The sequence below is a fragment of the Pseudophryne corroboree genome, chromosome 1 (genome assembly GCF_028390025.1).
Source record: "Pseudophryne corroboree isolate aPseCor3 chromosome 1, aPseCor3.hap2, whole genome shotgun sequence".
Lineage (NCBI taxonomy): Eukaryota > Metazoa > Chordata > Amphibia > Anura > Myobatrachidae > Pseudophryne > Pseudophryne corroboree.
The window spans coordinates 811764135-811782284 of NC_086444.1; the positions used below are offsets into that span (position 1 = coordinate 811764135).

Below are 18150 nucleotides of genomic sequence, written 5' to 3' on the forward strand. Positions count from 1 at the left end.
TTTTTTGGGGTCCCCACTTTCTGAGGAATTCCAGCTGTGTTCTGGTTGGGATCCGGTCTGAAGATCGACAGTGTCTAGGTCGACAATGTTTAGGTCGACCACTATAGATCGACAGTCACTAGGTCGACATGGATGGAAGGTCGACAGGGTTTCTAGGTCGACATGTGCTAGGTCGACAGGTCTAAAGGTCGACATGAGTTTTTCAAATTTTTTTCTTTTTTCTTTCATATTTAACGATCCACGTGGACTACTATTGGAACGGTAAAGTGTGCCGAGCGAAGCGGTAGCGGAGCGAAGGCACCATGCCCGAAGCATGGCGAGCGAACGCGGTGCACTAATTTGGGATCCCGGTCACTTTACGAAGAAAACGACACCGAAAAAAAAAAAAATCCTCATGTCGACCTAGAAACCCTGTCGACCTAGCACATGTCGACCTAGAAACCCTGTCGACCTTCCATCCATGTCGACCTAGTGACTGTCGACCTATAGTGGTCGACCTAGACACTGTCGATAAAACGAACCACACCCGTTCTGGTATGTGATGGCAGCGGAAACCCATGCTGTGTGTCCCCTTGTTATGGCATTATAACCCCCCAGCTTGGTGCGGCTTATTGGAATATAGGAGGAACCCCAAAACATTTTTCCCCCTATTTTCCAATACCAGATCAAGCTCAGATGTCCAGGGCCGGTTATTGATATCGGGGGGCCATACGTTTTTTTCTGAAACAACCTTTAATTAGTTACTAAAATTCTCTGTCCCCATACCCTAGCCACAATAATATTAATAGTTCTCCCCCTCTCCCCCTTCGACAGTGTCATTAATATATTTCCCCAACAACATTATCATTACTAAATCCCCCTCCCCCCAGCCAAGATTATGCTATTCAGGTCTGCTGAATAATTAGACTAGTGTGTATGCATGGATTGGATGTGGAATCTGCGACTAGCTGGTATATTTATTAAAGCTTCTAAAACAGACAAGTGGTGCTATTGCCCATAGCAACCAATCAGATACAAACTATAATTTCTCAATTTCATTCTAGAAAATGATACACAGAACAAATTGTTTGCCTTGGGCAGCACCACCACTTACCTGTTGAAGAAGTTTTAGCAAATCTACCCCCAGGTCTTCAGTAGGATTGTATAACTAGTTGGATCTCCTGAGGATTGGACAAGGGCGTACCCAGCTTTATATGTGGCATGAATTAGCAACTGACAGGTGAAGCAGACACTTTTTGTTTCTCTTTCATACCTGAGGATCAGGAGCTAAAGTACTAGAAATATATTGTATTGAAAACGGCAAGATTTATCTGCACCTTTCCTTGAAATTCAGGCCCCAGCTTGCAAGCTGCATTATAAACATTTTGTAGGACATCTATGTAATTTTGTTTAATATTGAAGAAGCGAGCTCATAGTACATCTTGCAAATTGCTATTGCCAGCCTAAACTTGTCAAAGACAGAACCCATTTATCGGTTTCTTGAACAGACTACTGTATAAACCAAAGTAATCTAGCCCAAGGGCCACATACCAGTGTAGGTTACTTTCAGTGTGCAGTCTGTGTATAAGTACTTGGCAGATACCAAACCCAAGCATTAGTCCATACACAAAATAAATAAATATATATATATATATATATATATATATATATATATATATATACACTAATGCAATCCCTTATTTTCAGATTTTTGTTCCTAATTTTGACAAATAGATTGATTTATTTTTTACTTTTTTTTTGGCACACTATAGAGTGTTCCAAAAAAGTGGGAATACATTTTAATTAAATCCATCATGGCTCCATGTTCTAACACAGCAAAACCTGAAAAAGCCCACAGGGGAGACTACCTTTTATAGCCGCTTTATCTAAGACACCTGGGACATATACAGCATGTCATTCATCCACAGCTTCCCCAGAGTTGCTATTACTGTATAGCAATTTTAATCCATTAAAAGCAACACGTTAACAGATCCTCATCCGAATAGTGATCTGTGTACAAATCCCTGTGGCTGCATAAGTGACACAATGGTAGCGTTTGCTTAAGTTTGTGCACTGTTTCAAAATGTACACATTCTCTCTCTGTCTCTTTCTCTCTCAATTTATGAGTATACTGTGTATATATATATATATATATATATATATAAAGAGAGAGAGAGATTCTACTGTATATGTAAACTGTTTGTTTTTAATTGTGTGTTTTGGTTTCGTCTATTGGTAAAATTGAACTTAGAATTGTAATTGTAGTGATTGCTTAGGTGAAACAGAATTGTGACACACAGTACATCAGTCACACATGGAACTACAATGTGGTCTTTATTATCTAAGATAATAAAAGGGAAAGAAAAGCACTTTGAATGAAGCGATAGTCAAGTCGCTGTTTTTCAATGGGACTGTTGCCATCAAACTTAGACTTCATTGACCACTAAAGATAAATTTCCACTAATCCGGAAATTGTGATAGAAAGACAAATGAGATAACACTTGTCCTTTTACAAGAAATAGCAGATGTCTTGGCTTTCGGCCAGCTGAGGCCAATCCTTACCTCTAGTGATGGCAACTTTAGATAGACACAGGACAATGAGAGGCAGTCATCTAATGTATTACTTCCTAGCTTTCTCATTCTAATAGTAGGACTCTTAATTCCCCTCACCTAGGTCTGAATACAGTGTTAGATAGCTTTGTTTTGTCTTTTTAGAAGCCCATTAACAATATTGTAAAATTCAGTATATACACACAATGACCTCAAGCACTGGTTTACAGTAAAGGTGGGTACACACTAGGCGATGTGCTCGGTGAGCGACATTGCGTGGTGTTTTCCGTCCCGGGCCGAGCCACCAGATGGCGGGCATCCACACTGTGCGATATCACTAATGATACACATACGCACTGAGCGATATAGTAAACTATATCGCTCAGGAGAAGGTAAATGAACGATAAAGTTCACTATATCGCTAAGTGTTTACCCACCTTAAGGGTTGACAGGCAAATTAACATCTTCATCAAACGCATCTGTAAGTATTCTCCACTATATATTCTGTGCTGTGTATACACTTGCTGCGCAGTTAACTGCATGTTACAGTATTTTTCTGCTATTGGCCATTTTACACCCTGATAAGAGGCTGATTTAAAGGTAGATGCAGACACAGTCACGGCTGCCTCTTTTGGCGGTCAGCCATCTGCGACTTTATGCAAATGTTGCTACATTTGCATAAACCTGGTGTACATCTGTGTGTATGAATGTGCAAGGGCTGAGACACCCACTGTCAGTGTCTGCAGATACTGCAGTACTGCCTGGTGCATTCACCATCAGTCGCACCATTGAAACAACATGCACCAGGCATGTGGCAGGTGCAGATCTGAGTACGACCTGCAAAGTGACCGACTGAGCATCTTAGTACAAGTCAGTGACACGCCTGCAACACTCGCATAACATGCCCATAAGAGGGACAATCTCAGTGAGTCTGATTAGCCACCTCCCAGTTATTGCCTATGGACACCCAGTACTTTTACAAGACATTTCTGATACCATGTGCCTCAATCACAACAGAACCTTTGTGTGTACACTATGGGCCTTATTCAAATCTGATTGCAGCAGCAAATTTGTTAGCAAATGGGCAAAACCATGTGCAATGCAGGGGGGGGGGGCAGATATAACATTTTCAGAGAGAGTTAGATTTGGGTGTAGTGTGTTCAAACTGAAATATAAATTGCAGTGTAAAAATGAAGCAGCCAGTATTTACCCTGCACAGAAACAAAGTAACCCACCCAAATCTAACTCTCTCTGCACATGTTACATCTGCCCCCCCCCCCCCTTCCTGCAGTACACATGGTTTTTCCCATTTGCTATCAAATTTGCTGCTGCGATCAGATCTGAATTAGGCCCTATGTGTAATGCATGCATCATAAGAGTTCATAGGAGCAAAAAATTGCTTTACTCTGTAAACATCTGCATTGCGTATGACTCTAAATCAGGCCCGAAGTGTCTTTTCAGTAGGTTTTTACTGTGTAGCTTTCAGTAAAACATGTTATTTGTATGAGGTGATCTTATCTGTATAGTGTATGTAAGGTTTACATATGAAATACTTTCACATGAGAAATGGACAGAGTAGGACAAGCATAAAAAGTGCTCCTTCATACCACGCAGCATTATACAAAGCACGCCATAGAAAATATGCTTTGCCCAAGTTCCACCCAGACCATGCTCCTGTTATGTCGAAGCCTTTCCATTTGGCAAGCACACACCTAGAGATGCCCCAGCTTAGTATTAATAATTGATTTGCATAGGGTATCTCACATTTTTGGTTTAGCAGATTTTTACTGAAGTGTCTTTTTGCATCCACCTTAACTATCTCGTCACAGCTTTAATCGAGGACATATCCCTGGTAGTATTAATATGCCATTTGGCTCAGCGTTCACCACAGATGGAGAACTTGTGCCAGGTCCCGCAAGTGCTACCCTTCAGAGCTTCAAAGGCAAAGTGATCGTGTCAGTGGGACTTGTTTCAACAAATGCTGCTGAGGTGAGTGTATAGTGAACACACACAGGCCGATACAGTGTCGGGAGCAATTAGCTGTCCAGTATTTGTGGGCTGTGTACAAAAAAAAAAAGAAGAAAACTTGAATCACCATTGGTACTTTACATAGCTGAGTCAGGCCCCTTTTTTTGCACCCCTGCATTGCAACATGGTTTGTCCAGGTGCAAAGTTACTCCTTCTTTTGTTTGAGCCCCACTCTGAATCAGCCCTAGAGTTACACATGCAGAATCTCCTAAATTGTATTGGGAGTATGTGTTTTTGGACATTATTGTTGGTATTGTTTGTGTCATAGTTGAGTGACTTGTTTGTGCCACTACACCCAAGCATTTACCAACAATGTAGAAATATGCGTTTTTGTTCCTACTAATCTGTAGAGTAATACATTCTAGGACAGTGGTTCTCAAACTGTGTGCCGTGGCACCCTGGGGTGCCTCGGGGCACTTGCAAGGGTGCCCTGGGCTGGTGGTCCAGGGCCAATTCAAATTATTTATGGTCAGTGTAATAGGCCAAACCAGTGCTGCTTGTTGTCAGTCATAACATATGTGGACAAACAGAAGTGAATCCTGTCCCTCATCACATAACTGAGCCTAGGGATGACATATAAACACAATTAATATTTAGTTTAATATATCTTTTTACATTTATCACTTAGAAAAGTTTGGCTTATGGGTGCATTGAAAAATATTCTTATGCTTTGGGGCGCCGTGATTCAAAAAAGTTTGGGAACCACTGTTCTAGGAGAAACATGCTAATTAATAAGATTTGTATCATGTAAAAGAGAGGAGACCTGGACTGCACACCCTAGCTTCTTATAATGGGATGTGCTACCTTGCTGGGACTTAGTACTACAATATAGGAACAAGGATGCAGGTGCACCATACAGCATTGAATTATAATTACAACAACCATCATATCCGAGGTTCTTGGCATATATTGGCAATATATGAGCCAGCCCACCTGCCTCACGGTTACAGCGTGGGACAGGTCCCTAACATTATAGGGGTTTGCCTCTGGAGTACAGAGCACCCCCAAATCACCCCAGGGCATCACACAAATGAGAGAAAGAAGTGAAAAAATCAGTGTTAAACAAGTGAGGGAAGCTGCTGAGTGTTAGAGGACATCAGTAAGGTGTCAGAGTGTTAGAAAGTGAGGTTAGCTGATCAGTGTTACAAGTGTAAAAGATATGTGAAAAATGCTACATAAATATAAAACAAACACAGGGTAATATAGGTGTTAGAAATAACAATAAGGTGGTGATACCCCAAAGTGGCCCAGCCACAGCAATCCAAAGAGCTCCATGCCCCAAAAGTTCATCATGTAAAAGACCAAGCACTATATGACTTATACCTACTTGGATTACGGTATTTGGGAGCACTTTCTATTATATTTTATTACTCTGTGTAACATTGACCGTGATCGAAGAAAAGTGATCAACCTTACGTGAGAACTACTGTAAGGTTCTGGAAGTTAAATGAAAAAAAAAAAAAAAACCCAGTCTAATAGAATAGTCAGTTGGAATATTTTTCTGAGTTGCCAGTTGCCTCTCCAGGGACCAGATGTACTAAGCCTTAAGATGTTATAAAGTGGAGAATGATAAAGTGCCAACAATCAGCTCCTAACAGCCATGTCACAGACCGTATTTAAAAAATGGCAGTTAGGAGCTGATTGGTTGCTAGTTTATCACTCTCCACTGTATCACTTTTTGAGGCTTAGTATATCTGGCCCCAAGTGTTGTTGAGCGTGGTTTAATGCAGGAGGCTATGACAGACCTCAGCTTAAGAGGGGTTTTGCCTCGCTCAGCCTCACTTACTGAAGTTTCTTCATGTAAACAGCATGGTTTTGGTGGTATCAACAGCCCCATAATGCATTTGTATCCTTGTGCCTTTGTCATTTGTGTTTGTTGTGATCATAATATTTCACATATACATTAGGGATGCTTGGCTTTATTTACAAAAGCCACTGCTGCTCGGCAGGTTGGAGGTGAAAATTTGAAATCGCACTCAGTGTAAAGCCCAGCATGCTTTACACTGACAGTGAGTGTTTTAAAAAAAATGTCACCTCCAACCGCCGAGAAGCGCCGCTTTGTAAATAAAGCCCACTGACTCTGTTATGGTTGACCCTAGCTCTGTCTCTAGTCTTGCAGAGGTTAATCACATGCCAGTAGCACCTGTCCTTGACTCCTTAGCATGAACAGGTGTGAGTACGGTTACCTTTGCTACTGCAATCTCCTAGTCTGAAGGGACCCATACATCCGCAATCACAAAAAAATAATTCACAAATCCACCAATCTGTTCCCATAGATTACAGATCATTTTCAGAGATTTGCAGCTTTTTTCTTTTAAATATACCCAGGCCAGTCATTTTACAGTTTGGTTCCTGCAAGGAAGGGTACCATTTTGGAGGGGCTGCTTTTAGTGGTAACTCATTTCTGTTTTTTCTTTTCTTTTTTCCTTTTTTTTTTTTTGAGTGTACAGTGAAAGGCATCACTGGCCACAGCACTGGCAAGTGGGTCAGTGACTTCGGCCGCGACTCTGCATACAGGGACATTTCCCAGAGCCAGGCGCACAAAGGAGACAGGTAAGAAAGGGTGCCTGCTTTCAGGGAGTTGCATAGTTGCGACTTTCACCGCTGGTCAGATGCATTTTCTACTCTGCAGAGTGTCCTCTTCTGGCTTAGTCAGTGGTATTCATTCCCGGAGTCCAGATTTGGGGAGCAGACTACCTAGGTTGCCAGGGCATTCACTCTGGCAAATGAGCTCTACATCCAGATGTCTTCCGTCTACTGGTCTGCCTCTGGGACCTACCAAACATTGCTATGATGGCATCTCAACTCCCCCCCCCCCCCCCCCCCTTCCCACCAGCCACCAAGATATAGTTCCCTTACATGGAACCTTGAGCTCCCCTGGTGGATGTTTATACATGCATATACATCTTTTCTCCAATATCGATGATCCAGCGGGTCCTCCACTGGCTGCAATTGAAGGGCGCCTCTGTGGTCTTGGTGGCTCCGGATTGGCCTCAGCAGATGTGGAAAACTGATTTTTGGACCTTTCCATCGATGCTTCCCTGCGTCTGTATTTGTAGGAAATACATATGTATTCCCAGTGGACGGGATACCAGCTGTCATTATCCCGACAGCGACATCCCGCCCACCAGAATGCAGGCAGCGGGGCGAGCGGTACGAGTCCCCTTGTGCTCGCCACAGGATCTAGTCCCACTCTGTGGGAGTCGTATACACCCATGAGTGGGAATAGCCCCTGTGCGTCGGTTTTCCAGCTGTCGGGTGTCAGGATTCTGGCGTTGGTATCCTGACCCCCAGGATACCGACAGCCAGCAAATTGATTGCCTCCCTGTATGCCTCTACAGCTGGGTCTTCTGTCTCAGGGCCTGTGCTTCCATTCAGATCTGGACTGCCTTGCTTGAGACAGCCATCCTAAGAGCAAAAGTGTTTTCTAGATGGGCCTTAGGAATCATTCTTAATGCCCAGAAGTCTTCTTAGCTAGAATGATCACAACGCTTACAGGACAGAAGCTTCAACCCCAGGTCATTCTGGCTCTCATGAGTCCTTTCTGTTCTGCAGACCGGTCTGGGTTTGTTCCTCTGGCTCTCTTCCTTGAAGGTACAAGTTTATGCCCTGTCTGTTCCTTTCCAGAGGCAGATTGTGCTCTTACTCACTGTATGGACATTTCTCACTGTATGGACACTGTATGGTGTCCTCCAAGTGCCATCTTCATTTATTCCTCCAGTGGCTCCCAGGAACCTATCTATGGTTTTTTCGAGCTCCCAGTCTGCTCCTTTAGAGCCTTTATATCCAGTCGACAGACATTGGCTTAAATGGTAGACTGTCTTCCTACTTGCCATTGAATCAGCCCAGTAGTTGTCCGACTTAAGTGCTTGTCTTGTCGTTCCCCCTCTCTGTTCTCACATAGAGGTCGGCCCGTTCTTTTGTCTTGCTTAGGTTCATACTTAAGGTTGTGAGTTGGTCCACATAAACAAGGAGATTGTGGTATGGTCTTTCAGTGTTCTGGACTCTTCACCGGTGGAAGCCTCTCTGTGTTTGGTGAGGGCTCCCCAGATTTACGAGGACAGGCCAGAGCTTTAAACAGGTCTTATTCTTTGTCCATAATGATTTTCACAAACTCGGCTGGCCAGTTTCTAAACAGATTTTGGCCAGGTGGCTCCACTTGAATATCCACCAGTCCTTGTCTGTGGCAGATCTTGCTGCTCCTGCTGTGGTGACTGCTCATTCCACCAGGTCAGTGGCAGCCTCTTAGGCTGCTAACTGTGGCGCTACTGCAGAGCAGCTTTGTAAGGCTGCCATGGAGTCTTCTGCCCATACATTTATCCATTTCTGTGCCTTTTATACCTTCTTCTCCACAGATGAGGCCTTGAGGCAATGAGTTCACCTCCCATAGGTCACAGCTTTAGGATGTCCCATCGTCCTCCCTGTGCCCCCTAGTGGAGGCACAAGAAAGTAGGATTTATGGTCTTACTTTGTAAATCCTATTCTGCTACTCCAGAGGAGGCACAGGGAGGAGGAAGGGACATCCTAAAGCTGTCACCTATGGGAGGTGAACCCACTGACCTGTAGGGGTTAGTTTTTATGATACTGGTTCTCTACGCACCTTCTCTCTGTGGGTGTTTTTGTGTGGGTGCCGGTCTTTCTTCTCCCTCTCATTTTCCATGCTCCTTGCCATGGGCTTGCTAACTTAACTGGCTGGCCTAGGGCTGGGTAGAGGGGAGAGGAAGCCCTGGGCTGCTGGGTAATTAAAATTAACTGTTTGGTGTCCAGATTCTCCTCTCCAGGCTATACCCCTTCGTCCTCCCTCTGTTCCCTATGGAGTAGAAGAAAAGGATTTAACAAGCTAAGCCCATCTATCCTACTTTTCACATTAAAAAAAATAATGTATACTGTCTGAACAGAAAGATCTAAAATATTCCATTGGCAAGTGCACACTGGAAAAGAAGCACACCCCGGGGCTTATTCTGATTTTGAAGCAAAGCAAGAGAAAGCAAGATTTGCACCTGGGTAAAACCATGTTGCACTGCAGGTGGGTGAAATTTAAGGTGTGTATTAAGAGGGGTGTGTCCAAACTCAATTGTAAATTCCTGTGTTAAAATAAAGTTGCCCAGCTTTTATGGGTAACATGCAAAAGTGGCTGTATTTACCCTGCATGCAAAAAATTATATTATAACATGATTTGTCCAGGTGCAAAGTTATTGTTTCTTGTTTTGTTTGTTTGCTTTACTCCCAACTCAGAACCAGGCCCCTTATGTGGAAATGCAAGCACTCATTTTTATATTTGGCTTGCACCATGCTCACTCCTGGGTAAATTGTACCCTGTCCTGTTTTGTGATTCGTGGACGGGCGGGTATAGTGCACAGTGCAAGTTTACTCTTCCACTGGGACCCTTTATTTGCACATTGTCTACACTGTCTACCGTTTTTTTTTTTGTTTTTACCAGTATACCCAAATGGTGTTCTAGGCACTAGCGATGCTAGCTGCAGGCTTACTGCATTTAAGCTACCTAGATTATTTTTTTTTGTATTATTTGAAAATAATGATTTAATTGTTAATATGTGAAGTATATATTTTTACATTGCTTAGAAATATGTTCACTCATCTACTGTACATGTTAAATAATTTTACTAAATATCTCCTGTTGTGTGGTGCATTGTGAATGAAACCACCAGCACTTTCCAAATTGAAATGTGTGAATTTGTTTGTTTTTTGTTTATTTTTAGCTTAATGCTCCCACAGAACTGACATTCATTTATACAACAGCACAGTAATTAACTAATGTTAATATTCTTAATATAACCCTCAACCTTCCTGTGTTATGACAGGATAATTATATTATGTATCGCATAGGTTGTATTATAGGAAGTCACATACAGTATGTACATAATACGGGTGTGGTACGGTATGCCGGCGCTTGGGCTCCTGGCAACCAGCATACCGGCGCCGGGAGGCCGACCGCCGGCATACCGACAGCGTGGCGAGCGCTCAGGAGCCCCTTGCGGGCTCGCTGCGCTCGCCACGTTGCGGGCACGGTAGGCGCGCTACGCGCGCCACACTATTTTATTCTCCCTCCAGGGGGGTCGTGGACCCCCACGAGGGAGAATAGCTGTCGGTATGCCAGGTGTCAGGATTCCGGCGCCGGTATAATGTGCGCCGGGATCCCGACATTCGGCATACTGAAGACCACCCCATAATACATGTATTATGAAGTGTTGTGAAAGGGCCACGTCCGGCAGCCACAGGAGAGCTTCAAATCACCATAAATGTTTTTATACAGTGAACAAAGACTGATGTTCTCTAATGCTCTGTGATTTCAGCGTGAAGGAATTCCGCGAGGAACCTTCAGGTATTCAGTCATACAGAAATTACATTACAGTTCTAATCCTCTGTTTCTAAATGTAAATTGGCTATAGATAATTGTACAAATTAGTAAGTGTTATTCCTTCACCACTTAAAAAAAAAATGTTAGGTCAGCAGTCAAAAAGTCAACAACATTTGGTCGATATGGTCAAAAGGTTGACGGGTTCATATGGTCAACATATGAAGAGATCGACATGAGTTTTTTGGTGTTGTTTTTTTGGGGGGGAGATGGGAGGGTTTTCAACTTTTTCATACTTTACCATGCATGTGGACTAGGATTGGGAATAGTAACCTAGCCCGAAGCATGGCAAGCAAAGCGGTACTCTAATTGGAGTTCCAGGTGCTGAAAGATAACATTTTGACACCAAAAAAAATCAAACACTCACTTTTCACCAAATTGTCAATTTGGTGTGGACCTAGACATTATCGACCTTTTGACTGTTGACCCATTGACCCATAACCAAGAAAAATACAATTTACAGTATGCAGCCTGACATTTTATTGTTGTGGGACCTGGGGGTCTTTGAATCCCACAACACTGAAACAGAATGATAAACAAGATAAAACACATGTTACTATTGTGATGCCCTGACTGCTCGTCATTTAAAGCCAAATTTTATTTTGAACACAATATACTGTTGCCACTCGCAGCGCTATTTTAATTTTTACAGCTTGTATTCAGCACTAACATGCTCGTCAGTGAGCTTTAATGTTAATGAAGCAGCCAGTGGTGTTTTATGTAAACTACCCCCTACCTCCCCCCCCCCACTAAGTGGTTAGTGTAGATTCCAGGGAGTGGGAGGAAAGGGACAGAGAAGTAGGGATGGCCATTGGTGGGTTACCCATTGATAGACAATCTCAATGGTATAAATCCATCTGCAAGGGACCCATTGCACACCTTGCTACCAGTTTTGCGTTACCACGGGTATGCATGTTACCGATACCTACAGTATTAAATAAATAAAAATTAGGTGCAAAAGTTTTACACCCAAGACCCACGGGAAGTGGGGGGGAGGGGATTATTTAAAAAAAAAAAAAGTTCAACCTGTACATGCAGCAGCTGGTTTGGTAAGGGGATCTCCGGTTTAGGCTGCTGAAAGAGACCTGGTTGGGGTGAAGTTTGCTGCCACTACCTGACCTTCTGATGCTGCCTTACCTGCACAATCACTCCTCACGTACAGACACTTTCAGCACCTAGCTGCAGATTGGGGAATTCCTGGACCCGTCTCTCATTAGCAGCAGCGCCCCATACAGTAACACCTCTATGGCTGTGCTTAGCGGGCACTGATCTATGAGGCTTTGTACCATGCACCATGTGTGAGTGGCGGCGAAAGCAAGGGTCAGATAGGTTAGGAGGGCTGTGCAGTGGCAGCACACCACAGCCTGGCCCATTATCTTTTCTCGCTGTTGGCGGCTCTGCCCCGCAGTGAAAGTGGTCTGCGGGACCCGCTCCTGCTCCATGGTGGCTACTCTGTGACTCTGTGGGTGGATGGAGCAGTGAGCAGGGATGACCACTGTGACCAGCATAAGAAAGCAGGCTGGTAAGTGACCCTCTGGGGAGACTGTAGACTGTATGACACAGAGAGGCATGTTAATTTAATATTCATCTCCCAGTCCACATTAGTAGTAGTACAGGTTGAGTATCCCATATTTAAATATTCTGAAATACGTGTAACTTTGTTTAATACACAAAGTTATTAAAAATATTGTATTAAATGACCTTCAGGCTATGTGTATAAGGTGTATATGAAACATAAATGAATTGTGTGAATGTACACACACTTTGTTTAATGCACAAAGTTATTACAAATATTGGCTAAAATTACCTTCCGGCTGTGTGTATAAGGTGTATATGAAACATAAATGCATTCTGTGCTTAGACTTAGGCCCCATCGCCGTGATATCTCATTATGGTATGCAATTATTCCAAAATACGGAAAAATCCGATATCCTAAATACTTCTGGTCCCAAGCATTTTGGATAAGGGATACTCAACCTGTAGTAGTATTTACAGTCAAGGAGACTGCGCAGTGATGTATGAGAATAACACAGCTCCCTGCACACACTGCTATGTGGTATTATTCTATAGAGAAGATATTATTGTACATGAATTAATTATGAGAAATAAAACACACTGATATGTTGAATTATTATACTACTATTTTGGACCCATCATTTATCATTATTTTTTATTCTCTGCCACCTCTCTCTTTTCCCCATGTCTTGCGTCCCCCCCCCCCCCCAGCTCTTCCCCCACTTCTAGCTCTATCAAATGTCTCTTCAGCCTCACGTCTCTCACCCCATATGTCTCTCCCAAGTGTCTCTCTCTCTCCCCCCTGTCTACCCCACTCACCTATCATAGCAATCAAGCCGACAGTACCCTGGTCGTGTCTCAATGGGGTATGCAGTGCTGTCAGATTTACCAAGCTCCGTAATGTGAAGTATTCCCAAGCTTGGCCCAAGCAGCTCATGCCATCTGAAGATGGTGTTAGCCACTCTAGCTACAAGCTACTGATCGCAAATTTATCTGTCAGAGGTTTTCCCCAGAACCATCACGAGCAATGGTGTGGTCATGTGCAGAAGATCCGCTACCACTTCCAGCACATTGCAGGGAAAAGCTAATTTCAGAGCCCCTGTCCCTGTGGGTGCTCTTTGATGCATGCCGCATTTATAATCCCATACTGCTTTGCAATTTTGCCTGGTAATATCACACCCAGATCCCAATGCAAATGCCTCTAAGGGAGCAGATTTATCATAGAGAAACCTTAGTCCACAATTTGAAATTAAAATGCCATCAGACTTCACCCCTTCCACTTACTCCACCCTCCCCATTTAGGGCTGCTGGTTTTCCATCCCTATTCACCCTAGTAGCACCCCACAAAGACACCAGCAGCACTCCACATACGCAACCACCAGCAGCACCACTCACAGCAGAAACTGCAGCGTGAAAGCAGCAAAGTACTTACAGGTCTTTCATTCATGGGTCAGAGAGAACATAATAGAAGACAAAATATAGTGTAGTATTTCTTGTTAGATCTGGCAATAAGGATGTGGAATCGCACTTACAAGATTTGGAGAAATAATCAACGTGGGTATTAGTAATCCATCAAGGCAAACAGCTCCAGATTAGTACCTTCCACCTATATCCTCTATGTAATCAGGAAGGGACCTATGGGAACAATAACCTCTTTTTCCCAATAACACTCCTCAGTATAAACGGGATTTAGGAGGTATAAGAAGGAATATAGGGGGTCATTCCCAGTTGATTGCTAGCTGCCGTTCGCTGCGTAGCGATCAGTGAGAAAAAAGGCTAATCTGCGCATGTGTATGCACCGCAGTGCACAGGCGCGTCGTACGGGTACAAAGTCTACTGTGGTTTTGCACTGGTTCTAGCGACGATTCCATTCGCACAGCCGAACGCAAGGAGATTGACAGAAAGAGGGCGTTTATGGGTATCAACTAACCGTTTTCTGGGAGTGTTTGGATAAGGCATGGCCGGGCAGGCATGGCCGGGCGTTTGCTGGGCGGGTATCTGACGTCATTACCGTGTCACTCGCTGCGCAATCATCGCACAGGATAAGTAACTACAGGGCTGGTTTTGCACAAAATGTGATTGCAGACGCTCTGCTGCACAGGCGTTCGCACTCCTGCAAAGCGAAAATACACTCCGCCGTGGGCGGCAGCTATGCGTTTTCACAGCTGCTAAAAACTGCTAGCGAGCGATCAACTCAGAATAACCCCCATAGTGCAGTATTTCTTAAAAACATAACACGTTTTAATACACAAATGTACTTACAAAGTAAAACCAATATAGCAGCATAATACACTCCATTAGTGGAAAAAAGTAAGACAACGACAGGTTTCTGTCACCTCCCAGATGAAACAGGATGGGGAAGAGGGGATGAAGTCCGGAAATTCAGCCCCTTGGTCAGATCCCTTATTACGCGTTTGTCGCCTGGAGTCCGTACAACATAAAGTCCCTCTTGACGCATTTCAGACCACTTTTGTCTTCTATTGTGTTCTCTCTTACCCATAAATACTAATCAAGTTTGTGGGGCACACAAACATTAGTTTTCTTCTAGACAAATATTTATTGGATGTTGGAGAGTAACAAAATTGAGAATACCAATTGGACAAAGGACTGTAAAGGGTGATTCCTTTCATTGTATATATTTTTTGATCACGTGGGTTTATGGATGCATGTTAACTCTTGAGTGCACTGTATCATTTTGTGCTTCTCTACTATTTATGCTATTTTTGAGTGGTTGTGGATATCCTCTCATGCATGGAGTGTAGCTGCACTTAACAAGTTTTTATTGCGCACATCTTAAAATTCTCTCTCTCTCTCTCTTGGTATATATATATATATATATATATATATATATTTACAGTAATAGAGATTTCTGGTTGACTGTTATCCTACTGATTTCCTCCTGTTTAACTCCTGTCTAACTCTCATATAATACTTTGCATGTAAAAAAAAATAAAAAAAACACTTAAATTAGACAAAACACTGCAGCCATTAATGGCTGCAGCCTATACACTAACCTGATGTACAGAATAATGGGGGTAATTCTGAGTTGATCGCAGCAGCAAGTTTGTTAGCAATTGGGCAAAACCATGTGCACTGCAGGGGGAGCAGATATAACATTTGCAGAGAGAGTTAGATCTGGGTGGGTTATTTTGTTTCTGTGCAGGGTAAATACTAGCTGCTTTATTTTTACACTGCAATTTAGATTTCAGTTTGAATACACCCCTCCCAAATCTAACTCTCTCTGCACATGTTATATCTGTCCCCCCTGCAGTGCACATGGTTTTGCCAAACTGCTAACAAATTTGCTGCTGCGATCAACTCAGAATTAGGCCCAATGTGTAAGATGCTATGTTGGACCAGCCACCATGATACCTCTTTATATATATTAACCTGATGCACAGAGTAATGTGTAAGATACATAGAATGTGATGGCAGATAAGAACCAATTGGCCCATCCAGTCTGCCCTTTAGGTTTGGAGTATCAGGGTTAAGGTATTAGGGCTGCGTGATGGGCCCCACATACTTGGCGACATACGCGGGCAATATGAACGATATCGCTCATAAGTGAACGATATATCGTTCATGTCATTTAGTGTGTAGGCACCAACTATGAATGATGTGCATCCCCACGGTCATTGGTCGTTCATCGTTACTTTTCCCTCGTTTAGCATAGCAAGCCATTTTGTACGATGGTCGTTAATTGTTGTAAATGAACATTATCCAGATCGGAAACATCGCCAAATGTGTAGGGCCCATTAGGATATTAGGGTTAGTTGGGTGGTTTGGGTAAGAGTGGTAGGGATAAGATATTAGGGTTGGTGTAGCGGTTCGAGTTAAGATGTTAGGGAGAGGTTAGGGGTGTTAGGAACGGTATCCGGTCTCTAGGTCGACCACCCCTAGGTCGACAATATCTAGGTCAACCACTATTGGTCGACATGCATGTTTTTTCTTTTTACTTTTTCATACTTTACAATCCACATGGACTACAATTGGGAATGGTAAGCGAGCCATGCGAGGGGACACGGTGCACTAATTGGGGTTTCCGGTCACTCTACGAAGAAAACAACACAAAAAAACCTTGTGTCGACCTTTTGTCATGTCGACCTTGCTCATGTTGACCTCATGCTTGTGTCAACCTATTTTGGGTGTCGACTTAGTTACTGTCGACCAATAGTGGTAAACCTAGACACTGTCGACCTAAATGTGGTCGATCCTATGAACCACACCCTTAGGAACATGGGGGGTCATTCAGAGTTCGCTCAGTAAATTTCTTCGCATCGCAGCGATTTTCCGCTTAGTGCGCATGCGCAATGTTCGCACTGCGACTGCGCCAAGTAAATTTGCTATGCAGTTAGGATTTTTACTCACGGTTTTTTCTTCGTTCTGCTGATCGTAATGTGATTGACAGGAAGTGGGTGTTTCTGGGCGGAAACTGGCCGTTTTATGGGTGTGTGCGAAAAAACGCTACCGTTTCTGGGGGAAAACGTGGGAGTGGCTGGAGAAACGGAGGAGTGTCTGGGCGAACGCTGGGTGTGTTTATGACGTCAAACCAGGAATGACAAGCACTGAACTGATCGCAGATGCCGAGTAAGTCTGGAGCTACTCAGAAACTGCTAAGAGGTGTGTGGTCGCAATTTTGAGAATCTTTCGTTCGCAATTTTAAGAAGCTAAGATTCACTCCCAGTAGGCGGCGGCTTAGCGTGTGCAATGCTGCTAAAAGCAGCTTGCGAGCGAACAACTCGGAATGAGGGCCATGGATTAATAGGGTAAATGTATTAGGGTTAGTGTAGCGGTTTGAGTTAAAATATTAGGGTTAGGGAGAGGTTTGTGGTCAGGGTCTAAGGGGGTCATTCTGAGTTGATCGTAGCTGTGCTAAATTTAGCACAGCTACGATCAGGAGCACAGGGCTAGCCCGCCCCGCATGTCAGTCCCTGCCTCATCGCTGAAGTACAAAAGCATCGCACAGCGGTGATACTTTTGTACTTCAGTAGTAGCTCCCGGCCAGCGCAGCTTTTGCGCGCTGGCCGGAAGCTACTCGTCGCTGCCCGGCTTGCAGCGGCTGCATGTGACGTCACGCAGTCGCTGCGTGCCACTCCCCGCACGGTCCGGCCATGCCTGCGTTGGCCGGACCGCACCCACACAATGTCAGTCAAACGCAGCCGTGCCGCCCCCTCCCGCCCAGCGACCGCCTCTGCCTGTCAATAAGGTAGAGGCGATCGCTAGGCAACGACAGCTGTCTGCCATGCGCTGGCGCATGCGCAGTTCTGGCCTGATCGCTGCGATAAACTGCAGCGAACGATCAGGTCAGAATGACCCCCTTAGTACAGTACCATGAATTATTATGGTTAATGTTTAGGGTGAGGGTTTGGTTAGGCATGCCTTGCGTCCCAAATTTAGCAGTTCGGAGTATATGTCCCAGCTCCCGGGAATAGTGGGGCAGAGAGGGTTTAGTTGTCCGTGGGTCAGCAGGTGCATATAACAGATCCCCGGCCTACAGCAGTATCAAGAAGATTGTGAGGCAGAAACCCACAACCTGGTCATGGAGGTCTAGCTGGGGACTGAGGAAGGTGACCAGGATGTAGTAGACGAGCCGTTGGGCCTTTTTTTAAAATCTTAAACATGAAAATATTTTGTACAGTATTTGTTCAATTCATTTTTCTTGATTTAATTATATATTTTGTTTCTTTTTCATCCACTAGGGG

At 43.9% G+C, this 18150-nt stretch overlaps 1 protein-coding gene across 3 annotated transcripts in view; it reads left to right on the top strand.

Annotated features, from left to right (window-relative positions):
- Positions 1 to 18150, top strand: part of TBCK (TBC1 domain containing kinase) — a 733906-nt gene that overhangs the window by 629104 nt on the left and 86652 nt on the right. For all 3 annotated transcript variants that reach the window (XM_063919248.1, XM_063919252.1, XM_063919243.1), the window contains one exon: positions 4359 to 4518. In XM_063919248.1, coding sequence (XP_063775318.1) covers positions 4359 to 4518 — 160 coding nt within the window. The remainder of the gene's footprint in view (positions 1 to 4358; positions 4519 to 18150) is intronic.